This window comes from Callithrix jacchus, chromosome 10 (assembly GCF_049354715.1).
Source record: "Callithrix jacchus isolate 240 chromosome 10, calJac240_pri, whole genome shotgun sequence".
NCBI classification, from domain to species: Eukaryota; Metazoa; Chordata; class Mammalia; order Primates; family Cebidae; genus Callithrix; species Callithrix jacchus.
This window is the reverse complement of record NC_133511.1, coordinates 9,681,314-9,707,082: the sequence shown is the minus strand read 5'-3', so window position 1 is coordinate 9,707,082 and position 25,769 is coordinate 9,681,314. Positions and strand designations below refer to the sequence as shown.

At 40.5% G+C, this 25,769-nt stretch overlaps 1 protein-coding gene across 22 annotated transcripts in view; it reads right to left on the bottom strand.

Annotated features, from left to right (window-relative positions):
* Window positions 1-3,433: 3,433 nt before the first annotated feature.
* Window positions 3,434-25,769, bottom strand: part of LOC108593711 (uncharacterized) — a 33,163-nt gene continuing 10,827 nt past the window's right edge. For 4 of the 22 annotated variants that reach the window (XM_078339402.1, XM_078339401.1, XM_078339404.1 and 1 more), the window contains 4 exons: window positions 19,286-19,359; window positions 19,029-19,184; window positions 17,455-17,562; window positions 14,022-14,272 (listed from right to left, as the gene is read on the bottom strand). In XM_078339402.1, coding sequence (XP_078195528.1) covers window positions 14,240-14,272; window positions 17,455-17,562; window positions 19,029-19,184; window positions 19,286-19,359 — 371 coding nt within the window. In that variant the 3' untranslated portion in view covers window positions 14,022-14,239. The other 18 variants (XR_013523017.1, XR_008474961.2, XR_013523022.1 and 15 more) reach the window with 8 other exon arrangements.

Below are 25,769 nucleotides of genomic sequence, written 5' to 3'. Positions count from 1 at the left end.
TGAATTTTGACTTGAGCAAGTGGAAGGATGGATGCTATGTACTGAGATGGAAAAAGTTGGGTGATCCAAGCTTGAGGGTGGCAAGATCAGGAGCTCAATGATGGGCGTATTAATTTTGAGATATCTTCTAGACATCAAAATCGAATTGTTGAATAGATGGTTGAATAATGAGTCAAGGTTTCTGGATGTGTAAATCTGGCAGTTGTCAATGTATTCAAAGCCATCAGATTCCCAGAGAGAATGTGTAGACAAAGAAGAGGCCCCAGGACCAACCCCTGGGCTTGAAGAAGAAGCTAACCCAGCAAAGCAAACAGCATTGTGTGGTCAGGAACTCCACGCGAAGAAAGTATTTCCAAGAAGCCGAATGTGATTGACTGTATGAGATGCTGCGTTATGTTAAGTGGGGTGAGGATGGAGCCCTGACTATTGAGTACAGCAATGTGGAGATCATCTGTGACTTGGGAAGGCAGGTTTGGGGAGTGGCAGTGGCAAAAACCTAATTAGAGTGTGATAACAGGGAATTGGAGGGGGAGATTGGAGGCAGTGCATAGTCAAATATTTTGAGAAGTTTTGTGCAAAGGAGAACAGAGATATGGTCATAGCTGAAAAGGGAAGTAGCATCCAGAGAGTGATAAAGGTGATAAAGGTCAGGTTGTATTTATATATCACTGGAAATGACCCAACCAATAGATGGGAAAAATGATAGATGATAGGACAGAGGGGAGAACATTCCTGGTACAATTTCTGGGCTGCTTAATTACAAATATGAATTAAACCATAAGCTCTAAACCACAGGCATTGACTAATTTACTACCTGTTTGCTTGTCTTCTGCCTTCAAACACAGTTGGTAATCACTGCTAAATTTTTATGCGAGTAATATGTCTTTATGCGCCGCTGTGGAGAGAAACCTTAACTCTTAGTCTGACATTCTTATGCATGCAGATCCATTTCACATTGTGACTCCACAGAACGTCCTCTGAGAATGGCCTTTACCGGGCTCCAGCCAGGAAGAGGTGGCCTAGGAGGGGACAATCACTAAATTTTAGGACCTAAAGAATATCTAGTTCTGTTTCTCATGGGACATCAGCAGCATTGCCCACCTGTGTACACATTTATGTTGCCCTGATGTTCTCATGGCATTTCATTAGGAGAGACCATAAATCACTAACTTCATTTAAAGCACATTCTGGAGCCTCTGGAAGACCGTTTCCTATTCTTCCTGATGGTCGGTTGTATCTAAGTACTCTTGTTATTTTGCTTATTCATTTTAAATTTTTTTGTTATTATACTTATTGATATACTGTAACTAAATATTATATTTTCAAATATTGTTTAATCCTATAGCTCTTTTGCTTAGAGATCAGGACAATGCCAGGTAGCTTTTAACTTGAAGAAATTAAAAAGTAAAAACTTTTAAACATTAATAATTACAAAGTTTAATTCTCTTATTCCTTTTATTTTTTTCCAAAACAAGCATATTTTTTCAGTAATATCTGTAATATCATTCAAAGATAGATTCCCAGTGGACATAAAATATTCCAAAGATGGCACAATCAGCCCCACAGTTTAATTGTCTGAGGCTTAATGAAGGAAAGAATATTAGATTCTGAAAAATCATCTCCCACTGGGTCTTATCTGCTGTTATTCTGATTACTGAGTCTCCTTATGCATCTAATTTTTAATTTAGTAGCTTCTAAATTCAAACCAGGCTGCATTTTGGTACATCATGTCAATGACAGCTGGAGGTGCCTCTGGACTTAACCATGGGACATTTGAGGGAAGAGAGGATGCGGTCATACCTTCTTCCCTGAGCTTGCTGTGTGTTTGCTTATGTACCGTTGTTACATATTAACATGTCAGTTTGCTCCTCCAGATGGTGTCTTATGGAGGGAGACTTCATGCTTTTTTACCTTCTTCTCTGCAGTGCCCAGTACAGTGTCTGCCACATAGAGATACCCAATAAATATTTGTTGAATGAAGGAATACACTATGTAATTAATAAACCATGTGACTTGGTTATCAACTTCTGCCTGAAAGTAGCTTGCAGTTTAGGAGATAATATAATTAGTCTTTCAGTATGAAATTGAGTTTTCACTTTATTAAATAAACTCAAAAAATAAATATATTTCTGTTTAAGCCACCCAGTCTGTGATTTTATTATGGCAACTCTAGCAAATGAATACAAGGACCTTGCATAGTTCCTGGCTCATTGTTCAATTTCAATAAAAAAGAGGCTGGGAGAAAAAGAAAGAAAGAGAACAGGAAGCTACAGATTGAATGAGACTTCAATCTGTAGGTATATATCTGTGGTATACATCAACAAATTGCAAATATGGAGTGTACTTGAATCCTTATTTAAACAATGAAAAAATAAATTGGGGAAATTTAAATGCTGAATAGACATTTGATGATATTAAGGAATTATTAACATTTTAGATATAATAATATTGTTATGTTTTTAAAAAATGAGTTCCCAGCTATAAGAAATACATACTGAAATATTTATGAATAAAAGAAAAAGTATAAAACTTCTTTGATTAAAAATGGTGCTGCCCCACATTGCTCATTTTAAAATTCAAGCCTGCATGTAACAATACACATAAAATTTGACAAGCAAATCCAATATTCCCGCAAGTGTGTACTGTGATAAGCAAAATGTCAGGCAAGGTTTAGGTGCATCTGTTCTGCTCCTGTTCTCACTGGCATTAATAATCAGATGGGCAAAAAAGTGTGCTGTTGTGCCATGATATTTCATGGTACATATTTTGGTGCTTTTTGTATGTAATGAGTGCGTTTTTTGACATTATAAAAAAAAATGAAAGGAACTCTTAGATATAAATTTTCAAATTTAAAAGGAAAAGCACTACTATATCTAATCTACCAGCAAGTTATTTTTTAACTCTAAACATATCCCAATTCCATCTGCTTCTCTCCATCTCCACCACCATCTCCCTGATCCATCTTGATCTCTCCCCTGAGGAGCACGTCAATAGTTTCCTGATTCCTTTCTACTTCTATTCTTGTATACCTTCTACAAAGCAGCCAGTCATCATTTAAAAATATGCACCTTCCCATGTCATTTACCCACCTAAAATTATACGGCGATTTCCTACAGCCCATACAAGAAATCCAAACACATTGCCCTAAGCCTTGTGGCCTTTGAGCTTTAGTCTTGGTCTACTTATCAGACCTCATTGCCTACCATCTGCCCCTGGCTCTCTTCTTGCTGGCCATGTTGGTCTTCTCTCCATTTTGTGAGCTGGCCAACCTCTTTCTCTCTTAGGTATTTTGCATCAGCTGTTCCTTTAATTTAACAATTCTGTAATAGAATGAGTTTCTTGTCACTCAGATTATGCTCAGAGAGGTCTTTCTTAGTCACACAATTTTAAGTCACCACTGGACTCTTTGTTTTATAGCAACCAATTTGAATTTTTTTTTACAGAGATTAATACCATCTTCTATTTTTTTTGTTTACATATTAGCTTGTCTTGTTATTATATATCTGCCCCTGCTAGAATGCTTTATGAGAGCATCTCGTCTCTTTGGTTCATTATTGTATCCCTAGAGCTTAAGACAGTATCTAATATTTTAAAGGCACTTAATTGTGTTCAAATGAATGAATAAAAGGTCTTCAGGTCCCAAACGGTCTCATTCAATCTCTACACAACTGCCAGAGTGAACTCTCTAAATCATGTAATACATCTCACCAAGTCCCAAGTCGCTTCCCACTTGAAATTCTCTAGAGGCTTCCCATTGCCAGGAGAATATAATCCAAATTGCTCAGTATGGCACACAAGACCCTGCATGACCTGGCCACTGCTTCCCTCTTCTTATTTCTCCCGAGCTCCCTCCATGCCTAGCAACTCACAGGCATGTAACCATTAGCATGTCCAAGGTCATGTCCGAGGTCATGCTGTTTCATCCTCTGAGCCTTTGATCCACTTCTTCACCATACCTGGACCACCCTTTCTCCCTGTTACTCCTCCACTTTAACCCCACATGTGGACTCAGTTTTTAAGACACAGCTTGAGTCAAAAAGCCAGTCTGACTCCCATATTACCCCAAACTCCAACTTTTTTTTTTTTTTTTTTAAATAATGTCTCTCTTTGTTGCTAAGGCTGGGATGCAGTGTTGATCAGAGCTCACTGCAGCCTTGACCTCCCCAGGCTCGGATGATCCTCCCACCTCAGTCTCCTGAGTAGCTGGGACTACACACCAACAAGCTCAGCTATTTTTTAAATTTTTCATGGAGATGGGGTTTGGCCATGTTGCCCAGGCTGGTCTTGGACTTCTGGGCTCAAGAGATCCGCCCACCTCAGCATCCCAAAGTACGATTACAGGTGTGAGCCACACACCTAGCCTCCAACATTTAGAAAGAGCAATTATTTTTGCCTCCATTAGAGCTGCCGCGACTCTTTGTTGGTCCTATTGCTTTCATGTCTGTCTCTGTACTTGGACTATAAACTCCATGAGGTGGGAGTAGTGTTGTATACGCCATTTTGTTACCAGATGTGACTTAGAGTTGTTGCTTTCACAAGTGTGAATTGACTGACTCACTGAATGTATGTATGAATTTATTCATAAAAATGCAAATGACTTGAGAATACTTGACATCTCTTGCCACTAGGGTTGACAGATGCCCTCATTACACTGTGTTTACTGTGGCTTGGGCCCCACTGCATAATAACTCAGATGAATGTAGAGGAAGGTTTTCAAACTCTTAGGAAAAACGTGCTTTAAAAGAACATAGTCATTTTGCTACCTAGAACTAATTCTTAGATCATTACAAGAGAAATGAATGGGCCTGACAAGAATTTGAAACACTTAAGGAAAAGGTGATTAAAGAAGACTTCATGAATGATGAATGATAAAATTTAACATCTGTGGGAGAGAGTTTTACTGACATTTAAATAAAGGCCACAACACAAGCTGCAATTAAGCACATACCATAGCAAATATAGCACCATCAAGGTGTTTACTCTGAATCACATTGTATCAATACTGTACATGCAACTCAGAAATAAATGTTCATGATCGGCATGAGTCATTGATTGGAGTCCTGTGTTTTGGACACATTTGTGTTGACCATGATGATTACAAGTCCTGCTATAACAAGGCAAGTGTGTTATGCCTCCTTTCTCTGGGTTCCCAGCCCTTCTTCAGTCCTCTGCCTTCTGCTTTCCAGCCATTTTTGCTTTTTAATGACACTTTTTCATAAAGTCTCCTGTGACTTCCTGACGAATAAATCCAGTGACCCCAGCCTAGAGTTTATGGGATATTTAATACATGGATTCAATGAATATTTATTTATCATCCACTGTGTGTCAGTGTTAGGCACTGACTGGGTGCACAATAATTTTAAAAAAGCAAAAGCCTTCCCCTCCTTCCTGAGAAAAGCCACCAAAAACTACAAACAAACAAGCAAAAAAAAAAAAAACAAAAAAACCCAACCAAACTAAGCAACAATAAAAAATAGACTTAAATGTCCTATTATGTAGTAGGAAATAGACATTAAATAAATAAGCACAGCAATAAGCGTTTCATTAAATTCTGATGGATGCTATGAAAGAAAAGCATGGTGTTCTCAGAAACAGTAACGGGGAACCTTATTTAACCCAGGGATCAAGGCAGCTTCTCCGAGAAGACCTCAAGGAGGAGAAGGAAGGAAAAATCCCAATGGAGAAAGGAAAATAAATGACAGTTTGCAAGATACGTTCAATAGGATAACCCATGAAGAATATTCCTCAGCTAGCAGATGAAGAGGAGGAATCTTCAGCTACCATCAAGAAACCAAAAACTCACGGAGATAAACATAATAGGTCAAAGAGAAAGCATTCACGGAGCCATATTTTAAAGATAAAAAGGAAATTAGCTGACAACATTCTTCTCATATTGAGGTGGTTTGGAAGAAAGAAGAGAGAACCAAATCGCTTGGTCATACATACAAGGAATATGAAATTTATTTTATAGATATTCCAGCAGAAGGGAGAAAAGAAGTTGACTCCCTATTCAAGACATTTCGCTAAATTCCACTCAACACACCAGAGAATTTCTGGGAAGTTGATTTTTCTTCTGACACGTAGCAGATATTTCCTCAGTCCTTGACAGCACCTGAATGTAGGGCATATCCACAGTCTCGGGAATGAAGAGGAGATCACTGGCTGCAAATTGCTTAACGCGTCTATGATTGCAAATGGTAAGTATGAAAGAGAAACTGAGAGCTGTTACAGAAGTGAAACTTCCTTTGTGTGGTTAGCACATGTGATGAAGACAACGGCAAAGGGTACTTACTAACCCTGTGTGGGCTTTTCTGGATCCAAGGAACTTTCTTATATAGCAATAGGGAAAAGGTGTTTTTCTTTCTTCCTCTTAAAAATTAAAAAAAATGTTTAAGCAGTATAGTTCTCAACCCCATTACACATCGAAATTACCGGTGGCACTTTGAGAACTCCCTATGCCTTGAAACCAACTCGGGAGCTCCTTATTCAGTGGGTATAGGGGTTAGGGGGCGGGGAGGCTTAGGGATCAATAGTTTAAAAAGCTTCCCAAGTGAATTTGATGTGAGCCAAGTTAGAGAACTATTTCAGTAAGGCCTTATTTACCCTAATCTCTTTTTTCTTTCAAAATAATTTTTGTTTAAAATCAAATAAGCACTGAGGAAACTTTAAATAACTAAAATGATCAGATGTTTTTTCTTTTAATAAAAGGAGAGGCTTGGATAACTTCCACCAAGAATATCTGTGATCTTATAGTTTTGGCCTTGTCCCTTACTTTAAAGGGAGTGGTGGGATGGGGCAGCAGGTCCCAGTAGGCGAATCTGTCTTTGATTGGAGGACTTAGCAGGGTTTCCCAAATATTCTCACCTGTCATAACTTCCACAAGACTCTGCATGTCTACAACACAGTCCCATATCTGATGTTTTCTCCCTTGGACAGATCACATGTTCTAATTAGTGCTTCTGAAAATAGGGCCCTTGGAACCATGTGAGCTTCTCCATTTCCCTTGGCTTCCCCTCCCTTTGCCCTCATTTAGCTCTCGCAGATGCCAATGTGGATCCATAATCCTTTCTCCAAAACCCTTGGAGCCAGATGTGGGTTGGAACTCAAGATGGATTGGAACTCAAGACTTCTGAAGGGTAAACTCTGCATTGCATATTTTACACACTGTCTTCAGTGTCGTTGGAGGAACACCCTATGATCAAACATTTCATGTTTCTACAGGAAACGCAGAACTCCTGCGAAGTAGAATGAATAAAGATTACAAGCAGCCTCATATGTGTTCAGTTCAGGTTCTGCTACCAGATGACCTTGCCAGAACTTTATGAATAAAAAAATGCAGGAGTGTGAGAGCTCTTTGGATTTTGAAATAGTGAACGAGGAATGGAGAATCCTTGGCAGCTTCATCATTTAAAAATTGATCGACAAAATGACCTTTTCATAGACTTTACTAGTTTTTCTCATCCTTACAACAAAATCATAAGTAATGTGAAGGGAAACCAATTTCCATTTTCAGTTGCTTTCTAAATGTTAATTTACTTCCAGAAACAGAAAATTACTTCCAGAATTGGGAACCCCGAATAACCTAGTTTTTTTTTTTTTTTTTTTGGCAAAACTGAAATAGAATAATAGTAATAAAAAAAGCTGGGTGCGGCGGCTCACGCCTGTAATCCCAGTACTTTGGGAGGCCGAGGCGGGCGGATCATGAGGTCACGAGATCAAGACTATCCTGGACAACATGGTGAAACCCTGTCTCCACTAAAAATACAAAAATTAGCCGGGCGTGGTGGCATGTGCCTGTAGTACCAGCTACTCAGGAGGCTGAGGTGGAAGAATCACTTGAACCCGGGAAGCGGAGGTTACAGTGAGCTGAGATTGCACCACTGCAATCCAGCCTGGTGACAGAGCAAGACTCTGTGAAAAACAAAAACAACCCAGACATTTAGAAGCTATATCATTGAATCCTGGTGGCTCAAGTTCAGAAGTCTAAATAGCTGCCTTGAATCTAAGGTGGGCCATGTTTTAAACCCATGGTCATCCTATTAACTCCCTTCTTCAGCCTTCAGACATCTTCCCCCTCCCTCAGCTGTAAGTTAGATAGTTTTCATAGTTGGATTGGCTAACTTTTTCTTAGATTGGCCTTGCCCCTGGGGTTCCTGGGGTTAGATGGGCTTGCGGGAGAGACTATATGGGTAAATGTCATGTGACCTCATTGTTTTTACAGGCTGGTGAGGCCCAGGAGACATTCAAGTTCGGTGCATTTATTTTCCCATTAGGTTAGCTACTGTTTTAGGACAGAGTTTCTCCTTGTGTACTCCTCAGACCAGGTGGTACAGTTTGTGGGTGGTAAAAAAAAGGGGGGAAAATTTCTTTTTAAAATAGTTCATAGTAGTATTTGCTTAGGGGAGGAATGGTCTTGAAAATATCTTTTTATTTTAATTAAAAAAAGAATGCTTATTTTCTATCAACTTTATTTCCATCTTAAGAGACTGTGGACGAGCAGCTTAAAATCACTTGGTGGTGGTTCCTATCCCTTCAGTGGCCTGAGCAGGAGGAGCTGCAGAACATTCTTCCATGGCAGGCTGAGCGTGGTGGTCTTCGGTAGAAACCTGCTGAATGGCCACGGGGGCATCTGCACGCCTTCAGACCATTCTGCAGCCTCTGGTTGAGTAGCAGTGGAGTCAGGAGCTAGGGCCGGCCATTCACTCTGAAATTCCTCCTTGGTCACAGCCTTTCCAGCAGCAGCCTGTTCTTCCATGTCAATCTCTCCAGGATCTCCACGGAAATAGAAATCAAGCCTGACCTTTACAAGTGTTCATAGGAGATGGTGCCACTTGTATGCAGAACTTCCTGGACCAGACCCACTGAGTGAGCTCCCTTTTTGTTTCATGGGTTGGAAATGCCCACATAGCATGGAGGAGAATCTGCAGAACACAGAGCAATGGCAGGCAAGTTACTGTAAGAGGTCTCTGTGAGAAGCTAGTGGTTAGCCCTGGGATCAGTAACCACCAAAACACACAGCTTCTGGAAGGCTGCCTGGATGGGGTTAGTGAAGATTCCAGGAATAAAGAAGTCAGCAGTAGGATTTGCTCCAGTGGCAGTAGGATTTGCTCCAGTGGCAGTAGGATTTGCTTTAGTGGCAGTAGCAAATTTGAGCACAGCCACTGGCCAGGATTCCTGGAGGACATGACACGGACATCAGCAGGGTTTTCAATGGCAGCAACAGATGAGCTGCCAGAAGAAGCTTCTCCCAGATCCTCTTCAGACTGATGATGTAGATGCTGTGATTTTTCCTTTGGAAATCAACGTTGGTCCCACCTAAGTGGGTTCCTGCTGCCAGGAATTTAAGGACATCCTCCTCCTGCATTTGTAGGACATCAAAGGCTTTGGACAGTGTAAAAGTTTCCCATGAAGATACAGAAATCCAGAACACATCTTGATGGAGCATTTGGGAATGAAATATCCTATCCCCATCATAGGATTGAGAAGTCTTGGGGCAGAACAAATGGAAGGTGGAATTATTTTGCATTTAAAACAAAATTTCTGATGGGGACAGGGGTCGTATAGGAGAGAGAATGGCTGAGCAATGTGAAAAATCAGCAGAGAGACTATAGAACTAGGATGACTATTATTCAGATCTAATTGTTTATGGGTCAACTGTGCAAACCCTGTATATTTTCTAACTTCTCTAAACTTTCTATAAAACCTGCTAGGCAAAGTTTTTGTGTGAATGACATTTTGTGTTTGTGTGTAAAGCTGAGGAAGATAGCCAAAGTGGAGAACAAGAAATTAGGTGAAGCAAGAGGCACTCAGGAGAACATAAGTCCTGGAGAAATATAAGGAAATCTTGCAGAGGGAACTGGACTTTCAATATCAGGTGTGCTGGAGACTGGACATAGTCTTGTCTAGATTTTTAAGAGACAGAGTGATCCTAGATATCACCTAAGTTGTATAGTAAATGGTCAACAAAAATTATAAATGACTTATTTAAACAATGGTAAACTGGACTTACAATGTCACAGCCATCTCATAATGGAAAGAGTCCTGGAAAGGGACTTGGAAGTCCTGGGCTTGAGTTTTGTGGCACAATAATGACATGATTGACAGCTAACCACTATGAGGTAGTTTTCTCATCTGTAAAGGGAGGAAGGAAATGAATTATTGGTCCTCTCATTTGGAACATGGCCCAGATATAACTAGCACATCCTAGGAAAAAGCACAGAAACTTGGAATCTGAAATGCCCATGTGAAATAAACAAACACATCCTGCTTCTGCCATGTGCTGGCTTTGTGAGCTTTGGTCAGCTGCTTAAATTCCTAAGCCTGATTCGTTATCTTTAAAGTAATAAGTATGCCTCAGGTGGTTTGAGGAGGATTAAATCATTTAGCCTAGGTAAAGCGCCTGTCATAGAGATGCTTGATAAATATTAAACCCATATCTCTCAGATATAAATCAATTTATTTGCTTAGTTTCCTTCCCCATGACCTTGTGGGAAAAATATTTCATTTCTGTTTTATAGAGTAGTCCAACTTGACACCCACTTATCCTTGTTGAGCAGAAAAAGAAATCACACCAAGCAACAATTCAATTGCACATTTTGCCAATTATATAGAATTTAAAACCATATATTCAAATCCATATGCTGCTATGGTTACTGATTATAATACACTAAGTGTATTATAGAAAGAAAACTCTGTATAGGAAACAGTATTCAGAGAAGTGATAAGTTTTACCTGATGATTCCTTCATTACTATGTGGTTTCTATATTTAATGTAAAACTTTCCCAACATCAATTCTAAATTCCAAGTAAGTCTGTTTGTTTTAATAATCCTGAGAAATACAGTAGTAATGGAATTCTTAACCTACTTGTTTTTTTTTTTGCCTTGTAATAATTGGAGGCTGCCTCTGTCGTCCACTTTACTCCTAACTTCACAAGCCAGGGATAGTTTTATTTAGGCTTGTATTGAAAGGCAGCTGACAAGTGAAGAAGGTATGAAATCCTCAATTCTTCCATGAAAATGAGACATCCCTCTCATGTCCCAGTTTTCTTCTCACTAGCTAGTTATCATCACGATGCCTTGGGCAGGCCTCCATCTCACTAAACACTCTCTGCAGTACCACTGAAGAACATCTAGAGTGAAAGGATAGGTCTATCTGTCTTCTTTCTGTCCACGTTTCTTGGGTGCCTAGGACTTTTCTCTCCCTAGAGTCCTAGTGCCTTAGGAGAGGAAACCAAACTTTTCCCTGTACCTCAGATGTATTGACAAGGCCAGGTTTCCTGCACTAAATCTGCCAAGTCTATTTCCTGCTGGACCTCATTGTGTCTCCCTTTTATCCACAGTGTGTATCTGACCCTTACCTATTAAAGGACTCTAGAGTAAGGAAAATGGGTGTGAGGATAGGTGGAAAGCATGGGTCATTATACCGAACCATGCAATTGCATTTTCTTAGTTTTGGTTCACATTTTCACTGGTTTACTGAATGGAATAAATATTGTATTGACCCAACCCCCATATAGTCACCCTCGGTTGAAAAAATAGTTCTTAGCTGATGAAGAATTTCCAAACAATTATTGTACTCCAAAAGATGCTCATTTAGGCATTGTGTTGAATATGGGCTACCTGTATTTTTGACCTAGTATTTCCTTTTATTTGGGTAGGTTATAGTTTTCTTTTATAAGTATTTGTAATCCTAAATTTTCCACTTCCTAAGGGAAATAAGTAGATTGTGAACGTTTTTCGACTACATTTTCACTAAGATGGTAATGAAGTACAAAGATATTTGATGTTAATTTACTTCGTTTTCCCTGGGGGACCCAGCATGTCCCCTTAAGGTATAATTGTGTGTCTGCTTGAGGCAGAGAAGTCAGTGTTTCGGTGTAGGTATGACATCAACACTATGTCTCAGATTTTCACTGATGGGCAAGAAGACCTTTATCAGGTCAGTGTGACCAAATCGTGTTCATGTGGCTTGCTCTCCTAAGGGAAATGAGACTTAGGGGTTCAGACTTTATCAGAATTTATACCTGAGAATACAGGTTGGGGCTCTAAATCTGATAGTCTCATAGTAAACAAAGGTGAAGGAATATTTAACATTTTCTTCTTTTTTTTTTTTTTTTGAGACAGTTTCACTCTGTCACTCAGGCTCGACTATGGTGGCATGATCTCTGCTCATTGAAACCTCCATCTCCTGGGTTCAAGCAATTCTCCTGCTTCAGGCTCCCAAGTAGCTGAGATTACTGGTTTGCACCACCACACCCGGCTAATGTTAATATTTTTAGTAGAGATGGGTTTCACCAGGTTGTTCAGGCTGGTGTTAAACTCCTGACCTCAGATGATCCACCTGCCTCAGCCTCCCAAAGTTCTGGGATTATGTGTGAGCCACTGCTCTGGGCCATTTAAATTTTGAAGAGCTCATTTTCTGGAAGGTGATTGTTTTGGAACTCAGCACAATTGCACGTAGGACTGAAGTTACAGGTGGCAGTTGCTTTAGGCCTGTATACACATATGCAAATGTAGAGCACAAGGCCTGTGAATCTGGAGCTCGGTCCAGGCATGGATTGAGGGAGCTGGAAGAAGACTGAGCATCAGCTCAGTTAGAGCATCAGCTTTGTAGTCAGCGCAGGCTAGGGTGTGAATGCTATAGGCTGTTTCTAGCGATGGCGCTTGGCACCATGGCCTTTGGTTTATTGAAGTCTGATCGGTAACTACAATACCATATCAATTTGACTTCCCAGGCACTTACTAAATCTGTGAAATTGTCTTTGTATTTATTACTACCAACACAGTATCACATCCCAACAGGACTCCTGGAATAACTTTCTAACCGATCTGCTTTAATCTCCTCCTTCCCATTGAGTCTCCACAATACAACCAAACTAATGTTTCAACAATTAAATTTTTAGGGAACCATGGCTGTTTTGAAATCTGTTAGTGGTTCCTCATTGTCCTTATAATAAACTCTTATTATGCCCAATCCTTACTGAAGTCTACAAGGCCCTCCACAATCTGGGCTCTCTGTACTTCTGCAACCTGATACTGGGCAGTCCTTCACAGTGATCTCACTTCCATTCTCAAATACACCAGCCTTTCCACATTGGGGCCTTCATGCATGATGCTCCTTTTCCTGAAACACTTTGCCCCAAACTCTTTGCTTGATCCATGGGCAATATCCTCATATTGGCAGGTTCTCGAACATCCATGATTAAACTCAAAATCATAAAACATTGGATAGAGGCTTTTCACAGGCTGATTAAAACATAGAACTGGATTTATTTGATTTGAAAGTCTTTAGCATATCCTATACACACACACATACATACCCCATTATTAAAATGAAAAAGGTTTCATAAAATATGTTAGTTGGGCAGGGCATGGCGGCTCACACCTGTAATCTCAGCACTTTGGGAGGCTGAGGGGAGTTAATCATGAGGTTAGGAGATGAAGAGCATCCTGGCTAACACAGTAAAACCCTGTCTTTACTAAAAATACAAAACAAAAAAGTTAGCCAGTCATGGTGGCACACACCTGTAGTCCCAGCTACTCAGGAGGCTGAGGCAGGAGAACTGCTTGAATGGGCAGCAGAGGTTGCAGTGAGTTGAAATTGCACCACTGCACTCCAGCCTGGGCAACAGAGCAAGATTCCATATAAAAAAATAAAGTTAGTTTATGAGCTGTCATTTAATCTTTATGAAACAGGAGAGTTCCATGACCCCCTTGCAAAATGTGCAGCAGGGATGTGGCTCATCTGTTTGGCTACTGTGCACTCAAACTCCTTATAGGAGGGGGAGCACACAGATAGGCAGGTGCAGGAGCCAAAGCAAGTGCTTTTGAGCTCTGACCCCATGGTAGCATCTAGTGGTGGGGGCCTGTGATTCTCAAAGCCCTAGTGGTTATGCTTCAGTGCTCTTTTAGCCCTGCTGTCTGCAGATAGCTTAAGTGTTAACCAGCTCAGTGCCCCCTTGGTACCTGGGTTCTTGTCTGGCTTCCAGAAAGAATCAGGTCACACATGGACTTGAAGGTTGGTGGATGTGGAGGGTTTATTGAGTAGTGGAGGTGGCTCTCAGTAGGATAAATGTGGAGCTGGGAAGCGAATGGAGTGGGAAGATGATCTTCCCCTGGAGTTTGGCCATCCAGCAGCCCATCTCTCTGACCAGCCCCAGCGGAACTCTTCTTGAGGTTCAAATGCTCTATCTCTTCTCTTCTCTGCTGCACCATTCTGCTACTCTTCTGCTCTTCTGTTCATCTGCTTGTGGAGCCTGGAGTTTGGGGTTTCTATGGATACAGGATGGGGGGTGTGGTGGACCAAAAGGCAACTTCTGGGTGCAAAACCAGGAATGCCCATTCCCTTTTAGGGCCGCGGGTTTTCAGGCTTGGGGGTGGGGCCTTTGCTGGGGTACCATCCTTTTCTACCCAGTATTTCTGTGCCTCCTGTCCATATCACTTAGAGCTAATATTTTAGTTCACAATAGTTAAAGTTGCATTTCAAACATGAATCATATCTTGATAATTCCAGGAGGGTTAAAAAAAACTTTGATCAAAACATTTAAACTCTATCAAATGTTATTATAAGGTAGGCAGATTGCTCTTCCGAACAAATGGTTCTAATAAAAAGGAGACTTTCCTTCATTTGCCAATTAATTGCCATTGTAAAATAATTCTAATATTTAATATAACTTAGGTTCTATTCAGTGTTCATTTACTGATGGTCTGTAGGCCAGAACTAGTTTACATGTGTTTTATCTGTTGCATATTAAAAACATTTGAAGCAGCATTTAAAAATGGAGAGAATTGAAATAATGGAGACTTCTGCTTCCCTTTGAACATGGACACACTGATGACCTACGATCCATACTCCCCACATGGAAAAAATCAACTGGAGAGGAGTGGGAGGTATTCCTTTTAGGTACAGCAGTATTCCTCAAACCTGAGTGTGCATCAGAGCCACCTGGGGGGCTTGTTAAACCACAGTTTTCTAGGCCTCACCCTAGAATTTCTCATTCAGTAGATCTGGGGTGGGGCCCCCAAATTAGCATTTCTAACAGGCAGGCTTCTGGGTGACGCTGATGCTGCTGGTCAGGGTCAGAGCCCACACCTTGAGAAACATCGAAGTAAGGACTATGCGTTTCTGCTCACAGCAGTGCCCCTACTTCTTAACCTGAATTACCTTAACCTGAATATCCACTGCCATTTATCAAACTCACATTACTACCTTTTGGATATTTAGAGAATATTTTTCCATATGTATTTATCTTGAAAGTGTGAAGATAACAAAAAACAGGAAAAAAAATGTTTGTAGAAGCAAAGAATATTCCAACGTATTTGCTACGCAAACACTTGGCCGCCTTCCCTCGTGCGCATTTCCTGTTAGTACATGGCTGCTGGAGCCTTTGTGAGCTCAGTGTTATGGTACTTTTCACACAGAAGAACCCTAAACTTGGGCAGTAGAGCCTTGACTTTTAGTCATTCGGACCTGGGTTTAAGCCTCTGGATCTGTAGTTTACTAGCTCTGTGACGCTGGGAAACTTTTGAATCTTATTGAGCCTTGTTTCCTCCTCTGTAATAGAGGCATCTTGGCAATAACTATTCCACTGGGTTATGCTGAAATTAAGTAATTGAATGTGATGTGTCTAGCATGTAGTAAATGTCCAATAACTATTATTTGTCAATGTATTTATTGGCATTTTAATACCAATTTTAGAACATGACAACTGTGAGCTGGAAGGAGAGGAAAGAAACTAAGCAGAAATGGAGTCAGGAAACCAGAAAAGCTGAGTTGGGAAACTGAAAAAGCTGAGTCAGGAAACCAGAAAAGCTGAGTCGGGAAACTGGAAAAGCTGAGTCAGGAAACCAGAAAAGCTGAGTCAGGAAACCAGAAAAGCTGAGTCAGGAAAGTTAACACCCAATGTGAGTAGAGGATTGCAAAAAGCACAAAGGACAACAAAAGTGGAGTCTCAAAGTCATTTTTAGAGTTAGAAAAATAAGGAAAGAATACTGATTACTTAAAGAAAATTGTCTAATGTTAATAGACAATAGGAGAGAAAAAAATCCCAGAACTATTGAATCGGAGTTTAAATTTTTTTTCTTCTTGGGCAAAGAAAAGTATTTTCAGTCAGAAGGGAAGAATGAATATTAGAGGAATCTAAATTCTTAAATTTCTCTAAGAATCAGAAAGAGCTATCCAAATGAGTTCATATTAGCCATGTTTGTATAAACCAGGTCATAAGTTCCTGGGAGAAAGTGCAGGTAAGGTTGTGGAACCATAATTGACAATCAATGAGGAATTACAGAGCATGAGAACGTGCCCATACAACCACAGAGACCCATTTTAATTCTGATTTCCAAAAGAAAGAAGAGAAAGTGTCTACTCATTCTTATAACTTTATGAAGTATAAACCAATGGACTTGCTGTGTACCCCAAGTGAAATAGTAAATGGATTGATCATCAGCATTTAGGAAATGAAAAGAATGATTATAAAGTGGTGTAATTGGTTCTTAAATATAAGTTTTATCAGTATGCATGTTGTCTTTTTTGATAAGATTATTAAGCTAGTGGATCATGAAAATGATTAACTTACTCCGCAACATTATTGAATACTAATTAGGTGCAGGCACATGGTCTGTTTCATTGTTTATTGGAGAATTAGCCAATTAGGTCACCTGCTAATGAATATGGAATAGAATCAAACATTCTAGGAAGAATGGAACAGAGATCAAACCAAATATACAAAGAAAGAAAAAAAAGATGGTGGTCTTTATCAAAATTGGAATTATAGGACTTGCTGGATGAGATAAGAGAAAACGAGTTAATTTTAGGACTTGTGTTTAAAATGTGTTAATGATATAGCTGGAGATGTCTATTAACGTACAGGCAGGGAGCTCAGAAGGCCCTGGGCTGGAGAAAAGGATCTGGGAATCATTAGCTTGTATAATTGTCAAAGTTATTACAGTGCCTATTTCCCAGGAGGGGCTTGTCGAATGAGAGCCCCGGCCAGAATGCAGGGAGCTTCAATATCAAAGAAAAGAAAAAAAAAGAGCTTATAAAGAAGACTTAGAAACAGAGAGCAGGGTGGCAGGAGGAGAATCAGGAGAGCATGGTGCTACCTGCCACGGGTGAGAGACATCCCTGCAAAGTGCTGATGGCCAGCTGCATTTGGAAGCCTTGCTTCAGTTGTGACACCAACTTGCACTGATGTGGGATTTTTCTCCAGCAGCTCATGGTGAGCCACTGGCATGTAGGAGAGGAAAAGGGAGATAGACTGAATGGTCTATATTAGGAGGTTTGCAGAAATAGTAAAGCGGAAGAAAAAGGAAAATAGTAAAGAAGTTATTAAAGAAGTACATTCATATGGTGCTTAAATTTAACATAGTGTGATGTTGGATGAGCAGCCAAAATCTCGATTGTCTTAATTAATACTCAGAAGTAGCATAATTGGGCTGTGCGTAGTGGCTCACACCTCAGCAATTTGGGAGGCTGAAGTGGGAGAATCACTTGTGCCCAGGAGTTCAAGGTTACAGTAAGCTATGATTGTGCCAGGCTGGACAACTGAGCAAGACTCCATCTCCTAAAAAAAAAAAAAAGGAGCATAGTTGGAACAGATAGTCAAATCTAGCAGAGGAAAACATTTAATGGGGATGCATACACATTCTACACTTTGCCAGTCAATCATCAGAGTGCTGAATGAAGCAGAGACGAGGACCCATTCCTATGCAATGAAGCTAGACACTTACTCTACTTTCTTCTTTTCTCTTTCCCCTAAAGTGACAATGAATCTTTAATTAATATTTTCTCTTTAAGAATGGATTTTAAAAAGGCAATGAGTTGAACTAATGTTTTTCCATCTGGACATAAGATAACCATGTGGAGGTCAATTGACATTCAGATTTTGTAGTTGACTTTCAACTTACTGAAGTATCATACTGTAAATATTATAAGTAACATTTTATGTGTTAAGTAGTTTTAAATGTGTTTATGAGTATAGTGGATCTACAAATCAGAGTCCTCAGACTTCATTGATCTAGAAAGATCACATTTCGTCTAACTTAATTTGATGTTTTATCTTTGTACTAGCAGGCTAAGGTTACCAATCTCAGGTTATTGTTGGTTTCTCTCTTCTGTGGGATTGAGACGAAGACCCTGTTGGGATTTGCTTAGTGCCTTGAGCAGCGCTGGTCCTTGAGTCATCTGTTCCCATCGAGTAACCCTGAGACAGCATTTGGCTTGCAGCATGTGAGAACTGGAGGCTCACACAGATGTTTTGCTGTATTGCTGAGGGCTGGAAATCTTTAAGAGGCAGTGGACCGGTGGACCTAGACTCTGCACTAAGCCATCTCCTCTTCGGGGTATTGCTGCCTCCTCCCAGGAACTGCCCAGAAGGAAGGAAACCTAGCTCTTGGAGCCCTCATTCTGTCTGTTCTCGTCATTATCTCCCCTTTACACTCTCTGCCTCAGACCTCAGAGAATGCTATTTTAGGCAGTGGGTGGAGGAAATCAATGCTCTTTGACCTCTGTTTCTCCCACACATTTGATCTTTACATCATCCCCAAAATTCTAAGTTCCCCTTTTTAAAACACAGAGATAAAAAGTGGTAATTGGCTATTTATATGTTCTGACTAATTGCATCCCCTCCCTGAGGCAGTGAACTCAGGATTGCCTATATACACTTGGAAACGGGGAAAGAACAGAAGAAAAATGGACCCAAATAACTTTCCCACCACACCCACTTTAAATTCATTATTCTTGTAGCCACAAAGTTAGAAAATTAGCTAGGACTTTTGCTTTAAAAACGTCCTTCCAAATCTATAATTTTATCAATGTTAGACTAAACCAGTTGGTTTGTGCTGCTAGCAAGGATGGAAAAAACCATGGGGCAGATTTTGAGGCAGATGACAGCAGCTGATCAGACACTGACAGCAAGGGCCGTGGACCTCCAGCCCTCTAGTTCTGAGAGTGCTTGGAAAGATTCTTAAGAAATGATAGTGGCCAAAGTGGAAAACTTCGCTGGTGCCTAACTTTGACTGTGCTGCTGACCATTAAATGGCGGTTTTTCACTTCTCTGTGTGGCCAGGCCTGGCTCTTCCTCCACTCCAGTTTCTCTTCTGATTGTGGCTCAACAGCACGTCTCAGTCCTTGGTGACTCTCAGTCTCCTGCCTTGGGGTCAGGACTATGATGCATCCTGGTGGCCTCTGAAATTTTATAGAACTTTATTATCAATGAGCATTGGTCAATATTAATTACATAGAGCTCTGAGCTAAGGTTTAGCATATTGTAAAACTCAAGGGCTTACAGTCATGTTGGAGAGATGGGGCACAGTCCAGTGCAGCGTGTCCCAAGCACCCTCTATGCGATGGTCCCAGGAGTCTGGGGAAGGAGGGTAGCACAAAGCACAACTGTCAACTGCGGAGCCAAAAAGGCGTGCAGTGTGACACTTGAATTGCAGCTGCTTTTTAGAATCTACCTAAAAATAGCTCCAGCTCAATCTGCAGAAATTCTGACCTTAATGGATATGCTCGAGTTCAAGAAAGATGAGTTATTCTTAGATCTTTATAACCAACTGTGAAGGAAGTCTCAATCTCAGCAAGATCAGTGATTAATACTAATAATATCTGTCTCCCAGACACATGCTTTGAAGATGCAATGAGACAATACAGGTGAAACAACACTGATTGCAATTCAGATATTTACTGGTACTGTTCATTATTCTCATATATCCAAGAGGTACAATGGGTACTTTTACATTTTAGTAAGGAGTATTAGATACAGAGCGAGGTCCTTCCCTCGCATCCACCAAATTGATCACTCTAGTGTTTGCATCAAAACATCAGTATCAGTATCAAAATAATCAGATTCTGAAAGCCACAGAATACCCAAAGCAACCACTTCTAAATTGCTATTTAAGATGAATGCTCTACCTTTTATGTTGCATTTTTGAAACTGATTCAATCAGAATAGTACTTTGATGTTATAAATACCTACACATCAGCTCATCTACTTTTAAATAAATCAAAATATTTAGGCATTTTGACAGAAATTTCTTATATTCATAAAACAAGGCAATAGTTATTTACTTCCTGGTATGGTAATGTGTTTTGAAAAATCTCTATTAACTTGCATAAAAGGAATAAAAGCTGGTTTCACAAAACTCCATTGTCAGAATAATGAATGTTTTAAAAATACACTATTCAAAGCCTGCCCAACTCTCTTCCTCAGGCTATGCAGAACGTGTCTCCAGTGAGTCTCAGAAGGAAGGAAACCCTTCCTTCACCCCACTTCCTGTGCCTCCTTTAGAGCTGGGCTTGTAGCCAGGGTGAACAGAAAATGGCAAAACTGTTAAAAGGTTAACCGTCAACATGGTGTTCTCAGCATCTCTCTAAGGCACTTGGGAAAGTAGTTGCAAGGAGACAGTAGCAGCCAGCGAGCACCCCAGAGAGTACACTTGTGTTTATTATTCCACATGATTACATATTCAAATTGCTTTTAATTCCTGGGCAGCCGTGGGGATGTCGGGGGAGGTGGGAAGTCGCTTTCTGGAAAGGGGCAAGAACAGAGGAAGGAGCTGGTCTGGCATTAAAGATGTGCTGCAGATACTTCCCTAAGGCAAATGAGCTTCACGATTATGAATTCAGGCAAGAAAAAAAGAGCTGTGGATCAAACAGACAAGGTTGAATTCCCACGTTACACATGATAATCCCTTTCAATACATTAAGAATTCTACTTTGCATCAGCATTACAGATTTCTTTCTCTTGAATCCTTCATAAAGGGCTTTTACAAATTCTGCTGTGGCCAGGTAAGTTAACCCATACCCATGCTGCCTTCTAGACTCAAAAACCCCAGGAATTATGAGTAAATGTCTGTGACATTTTGGTCAGGTGGAGTTGGTGTTAGGGAACTTCTGAGCATTCGTGGCTACAGGCATAACCTTTGGCTGTCTTCACCAAATGTGGTTTGAGATTCACAGCGGTTACGTTTGAAGGTGTGGGCAGAGGCAGGGGAATTTGAAAAACATATGCAATTGTTTATTAGCTTTGTATGTTTGTGATCTTTTGATGGCATTTTCAAATAAAAAAAACTCAGCATTTAAAAAGCCATATGTTTCATTGCTAGAAATAGAATATACACATGTAGATAGCAGTGAGGATAATTTATTTAACACACATTATAGGATTTAAACATCCTTATCAGATTTGCCATTTCATTCAGGAGTCTGTGATAGAACCTAATTGAGATGTGTTGCTAGACACGGGAGGATTAATCACAGGGGGATGAGACTGAATTAGGAGGAGGTGAGACTTGAAGAATGAAATGCAGCAGGGACTTGGAGGAGAGGGATTGGCTTCAACGCAGCATTGTCTAGAAGGTATGACGACAGATTGCAGGTGAGAGACCATGTAATAGTAGGAGAAGCCAACATGAGGGTGTGGGCAATGGGAGTTTTGACAAAGGAGGATTTCAGAGCAAGTGATATTTAAAGGTCTAAGCAGCTCTGTCCAATAGAAATAAGTAGTTTCAAATTGTCTAGTATCTATATTTTAAAAAGTAAAAAGAAACATATACAATAAATTATAATAATATATTTCATTGCACTCACTATATAAAAAATATTATCATATCAACTTGTGGCATTAGAAACACTTCAAGTGCCCAGTTGCCACAGGTGACTATTATATTGAACAGCATGAAAATCAATCAGGTCTTTGGCATCAGGTAAGTCTATCAGGTCAGAGGAAGACCAACATCATGACTGGATGGAAAGGAACATGATAAATGGACATGTTAACTGGTAATTTGCAGAAGAGAAAATATAAATGGTTAGACAATTTATAAGAATTTCCATCTCACTTGTAATAAAAACTATAAAAATTAAAATATCGGGCCGGGCGCGGTGGCTCAAGCCTGTAATCCCAGCACTTTGGGAGGCCGAGGCGGGTGGATCACTAGGTCAAGAGATCAAGACCATCCTGGTCAACATGGTGAAACCCCATCTCTACTAAAAATACAAAAATTAGCTGGGCATGGTGGTGCGTGCCTGTAATCCCAGCTACTCAGGAGGCTGAGGCAGGAGAATTGCCTGAACCCAGGAGGCGGAGGTTGCAGTGAGCCGAGATCGTGCCATTGCACTCCAGCCTGGGTAACAAGAGCGAAACTCCGTCTCAAAAAAAAAAAAAAAACAAATAAAAAATAAAATATCAGCAAGACATTAGTTCTCAACTCTCAAAATAGCTAAAGTTAAAATAATGGAGTTGTTTGAAGGTGTGCTAAAACTCATATGATGCCGTTAGCCGTATAAAGTGATATAACTTTTGGAAAATAGTTTTACACTTCATTTTAAGAGCTTTAAATTGTTTGTCCAACTTTTGGAACTCTACAACAAAAAACAATAACAGTCATTACTGAATGCTGGTTACATGAAAGATGATATGCTCAGCACTTAATTATTTTAAGTCTTTCAATCATCACAACAGCCCAGTGAAGTAGATGTTATTATCTAGTTTTAACCCTATGAAAACAAATCAAAGTATGGAAAACATGCATTCATGTCTTATTAACAGCATTGTTATAAGAAGCAAAAAATAGAGGTCAAAAATAAATTCAGAAAAAAACCTGGTATTTCAGAATCAGAAAATAGTGAACTAAGTGAAATTTTTCAATGGAATCAATATATTTACAAGAGTGCTATTTAAAGAATATGAAAAGACATGGGAAAATACATATCATAGTCTGCTATTGCCTCAATAAAGCCACATAACAAACATTAAATCTGCGTGGCAGAAAACAACAAACATTTACTTCTTTTGCGTATGTTTGCAGGTTATCTGGCATGAGACTCTGCTTTTGGCTTCAGGCGAACTGGCCTTGGCTGCAGGTTGCAGGTCCCGGCTCAGGTATGTTGCATGGTGTTCCTTCTGGAGCCCAGGTTGACAGGGTGTCTGCTACCTGAGGGAGCTCTTCTCATGGGATTCTCGTAGTGGGCAGGAGGGTGAGTGCAACCACACAGCACATTGTAAGCATCTGCTTGCTCAATGTCTGACAACTTCTGATTGGCCAAAGGTAGTCACATGGCCCAGCCTAACGTGAGGGGTGGAAAATACCCCCTGCTTGTTATGAGAAGATGGCAAGAATGTGTTATTTCTAATTCTCTTATGAGGGAAAAAAGAACTGGCACCAAGAATTCAATCAACCCCAGTCTGCTTTCCATTACCTTTCGCCACATCCCTCCCAAAGGTGCTCACGTCCATCCCAAGATCCTTTCAGATCTCCTCCCCTGCTGGCATCATTTTCATATGAAAAGAGTGAGGTGCACATAGAGGTCATGTCTATAGCCACTGTGAAATCCTGGTCAATGAATGTTGCCACATTCCCCTACCTTGGGAGAAGGGAATATTCTTATTGGCTTAGACCCTCATTACTGCTCCCTGGGCATAGCTTCCCAAATCTCAGTTCATTATTTCTCTGTGGTTTTTGGCTCCACTCTTTGGGAAGTCCTTTGCCAAAATCCCCCTTGGTCACTTCTAAAGAGGCCATTGGAGAATATGCCCTATCTGGTGACTGAGCCACCCTCTCAGCCTGCACCCTCCCTGAAGAACGCTGGGGTAGGAGGAGGCTGGGGACAGTTTTCTATCTCAAAAACTCATCACTTTTAGTCCATGCTAATAGAAATTTTCTCGACATAGGGTTATTTTTTATTCTCTGTAAATACAGGATTTCTGGGCCGTGTTTATTTACTCTCCTTTCCATTGCAAGGTAGCCATGCTTTCCTTGAAACCTGTATTAGTCAGGGTTCTCTAGAGGGAGAGAACTAATAGGATAGATGTATGTATGAAGGGGCATTTATTAAGGAGTATTGACTCACACAAACACAAGGCAAAGTCCCACAATAGGCCACGTGCAAGCTGAGGAGCAAGGAAGCCAGTCTGAGCCCTAAAACCTCGGAAGTAGGGCAGCCGACAGTGCAGCCTTCAGTCTGTGGCTGAAGGCCCCTCCGCCTCTGGCGAATCACTGGTGTAAGTCTCAGAGTCCAAAAGCTGAATAACTTGGAGTCTGATATTTGAGGGCAGGAGGCATTCAGCCCAGAAGAAAGATAAAGGCCAGAAGACCCAGCGAGTGAAGTCTTCCAACTTCTTCTAGCTGCTTTATTCTAGCCATGCTGGAGGCTGATTAGATGGTTCCGTACCACCAAGATTGAGAGCGGGTCAGCCTTTCCCAGTCCACTGACTCAAATGTTAATCTCCTTTGGAAACACCCTCACAGACACACCCAGGAATGACACTTTGCATCCTTCAATCCAATCAAGTTGACATTCAATATTAACCATCACAAGTCCACCCTTTGTCAACTTGAATCCCTATCAACATGAACCCATACATAATCTTCAAATAAGACAATCAATAATAAGGTCATAATTATGCCTAACTTAATACAGCTATTCTCTATACAAACAGGAAGTGCATTAATCATTAACCTAAATGCTATTACATAAAGTTAACAACACTTAAATCCTGATATAAAGTCAATAAATCTTATGTCACATGATGAAGGAGAAAGGAAATAAAAGTGAAGATATTTTCTTAGTACAAATGTATACATGCACAAACATGCTCTTAACAAAATAAGGAGGAAATCCTCATGACAATTACAGTTCTCATTTCTGCAACTGGTTGTGTGGTCATAGCTGGTATTGATGACTGTCTTTTTCTATTACCCATTTTGTATTCCCTTTGCCTTCAGTGAGCACTTCAGTGGGTCATGAATTTTTACCTGGTGGAGTGACCCAGACCTTCATTCCTGAAGGGTCTGGGTCATCTGAAGTCTTGCCTGGTTTGGGTTGTTGTAGTTTTCCACTGACCTTAATCACAGGGTATGGTAATACTAAGAGATGCCTTAAGGGATCTCCTGTATAGACTGTTTTCATCTTGACAGACTGGGTCAGTCACCCCAGCCAACACTGTAACTCCCTTCTTACCCTGTTGACTTAAAGGTAGGAGGAGCCCAAAGTGTCCAGGTGACATCTTAATTTCTAGTTGAATGGAATCATTGTTGTGTCTCCTAGTGGCAGCATTCCTTTCTCCGGAACTAAGACCTCTAGGCCAGCAGAACATAGTATTGCAGGAACAGTAAGCAAAAATTTTGCTAGTGGGTTACTAGGGGTGATGGTGAGTGGTGCCACTTCCACTTCCATCCCTTGATTCCTGGACCCAGGTATACTGGCTCTGGGAGAAACAGTACCATATATTGGATGCTGATTCAGGGCATACACAACCCTCTGGAGAACTTTGCCTCAGCTCTGCAAAATACTGTCACCTAGTTGGTGGTGTCATTGTGACTTCAAAAGACCACTCCACTGTCCTATCAATCTGGCTGCTTCAGGATGATGGGGAACGTGGTAAGACCAGTGAATTCCATGAGCATAAACCCACTCCTGCACTTCTTTAGCTGTAAAGTGAATGCCTTGGTCAGAGGCAATGTGTGTGGAATACCATGATGGTGGATAAGGCATTCTGTGAGTCCACAGATGGTAGTCTTGGCAGAAGCATTGTGTGCGGGATAGGCACACCCATATCTGGAATAAGTATCTTTTCTGGTGAGAACAAACCATTGCCCTTTCCATGATGGAAGAGGTCTGATATAATCAACTGTTGAGATTCATTCGGGGTGGCTGGCAAAATATTAGAGAAATATTAGGGAAAGTTATAGGTTAGTCTCAAACCTTTTGGAAGGTCAAAAGTCCATTATGTGAGGGAAAAGACAGGGATGATAAAAGACTTTCCCAGTT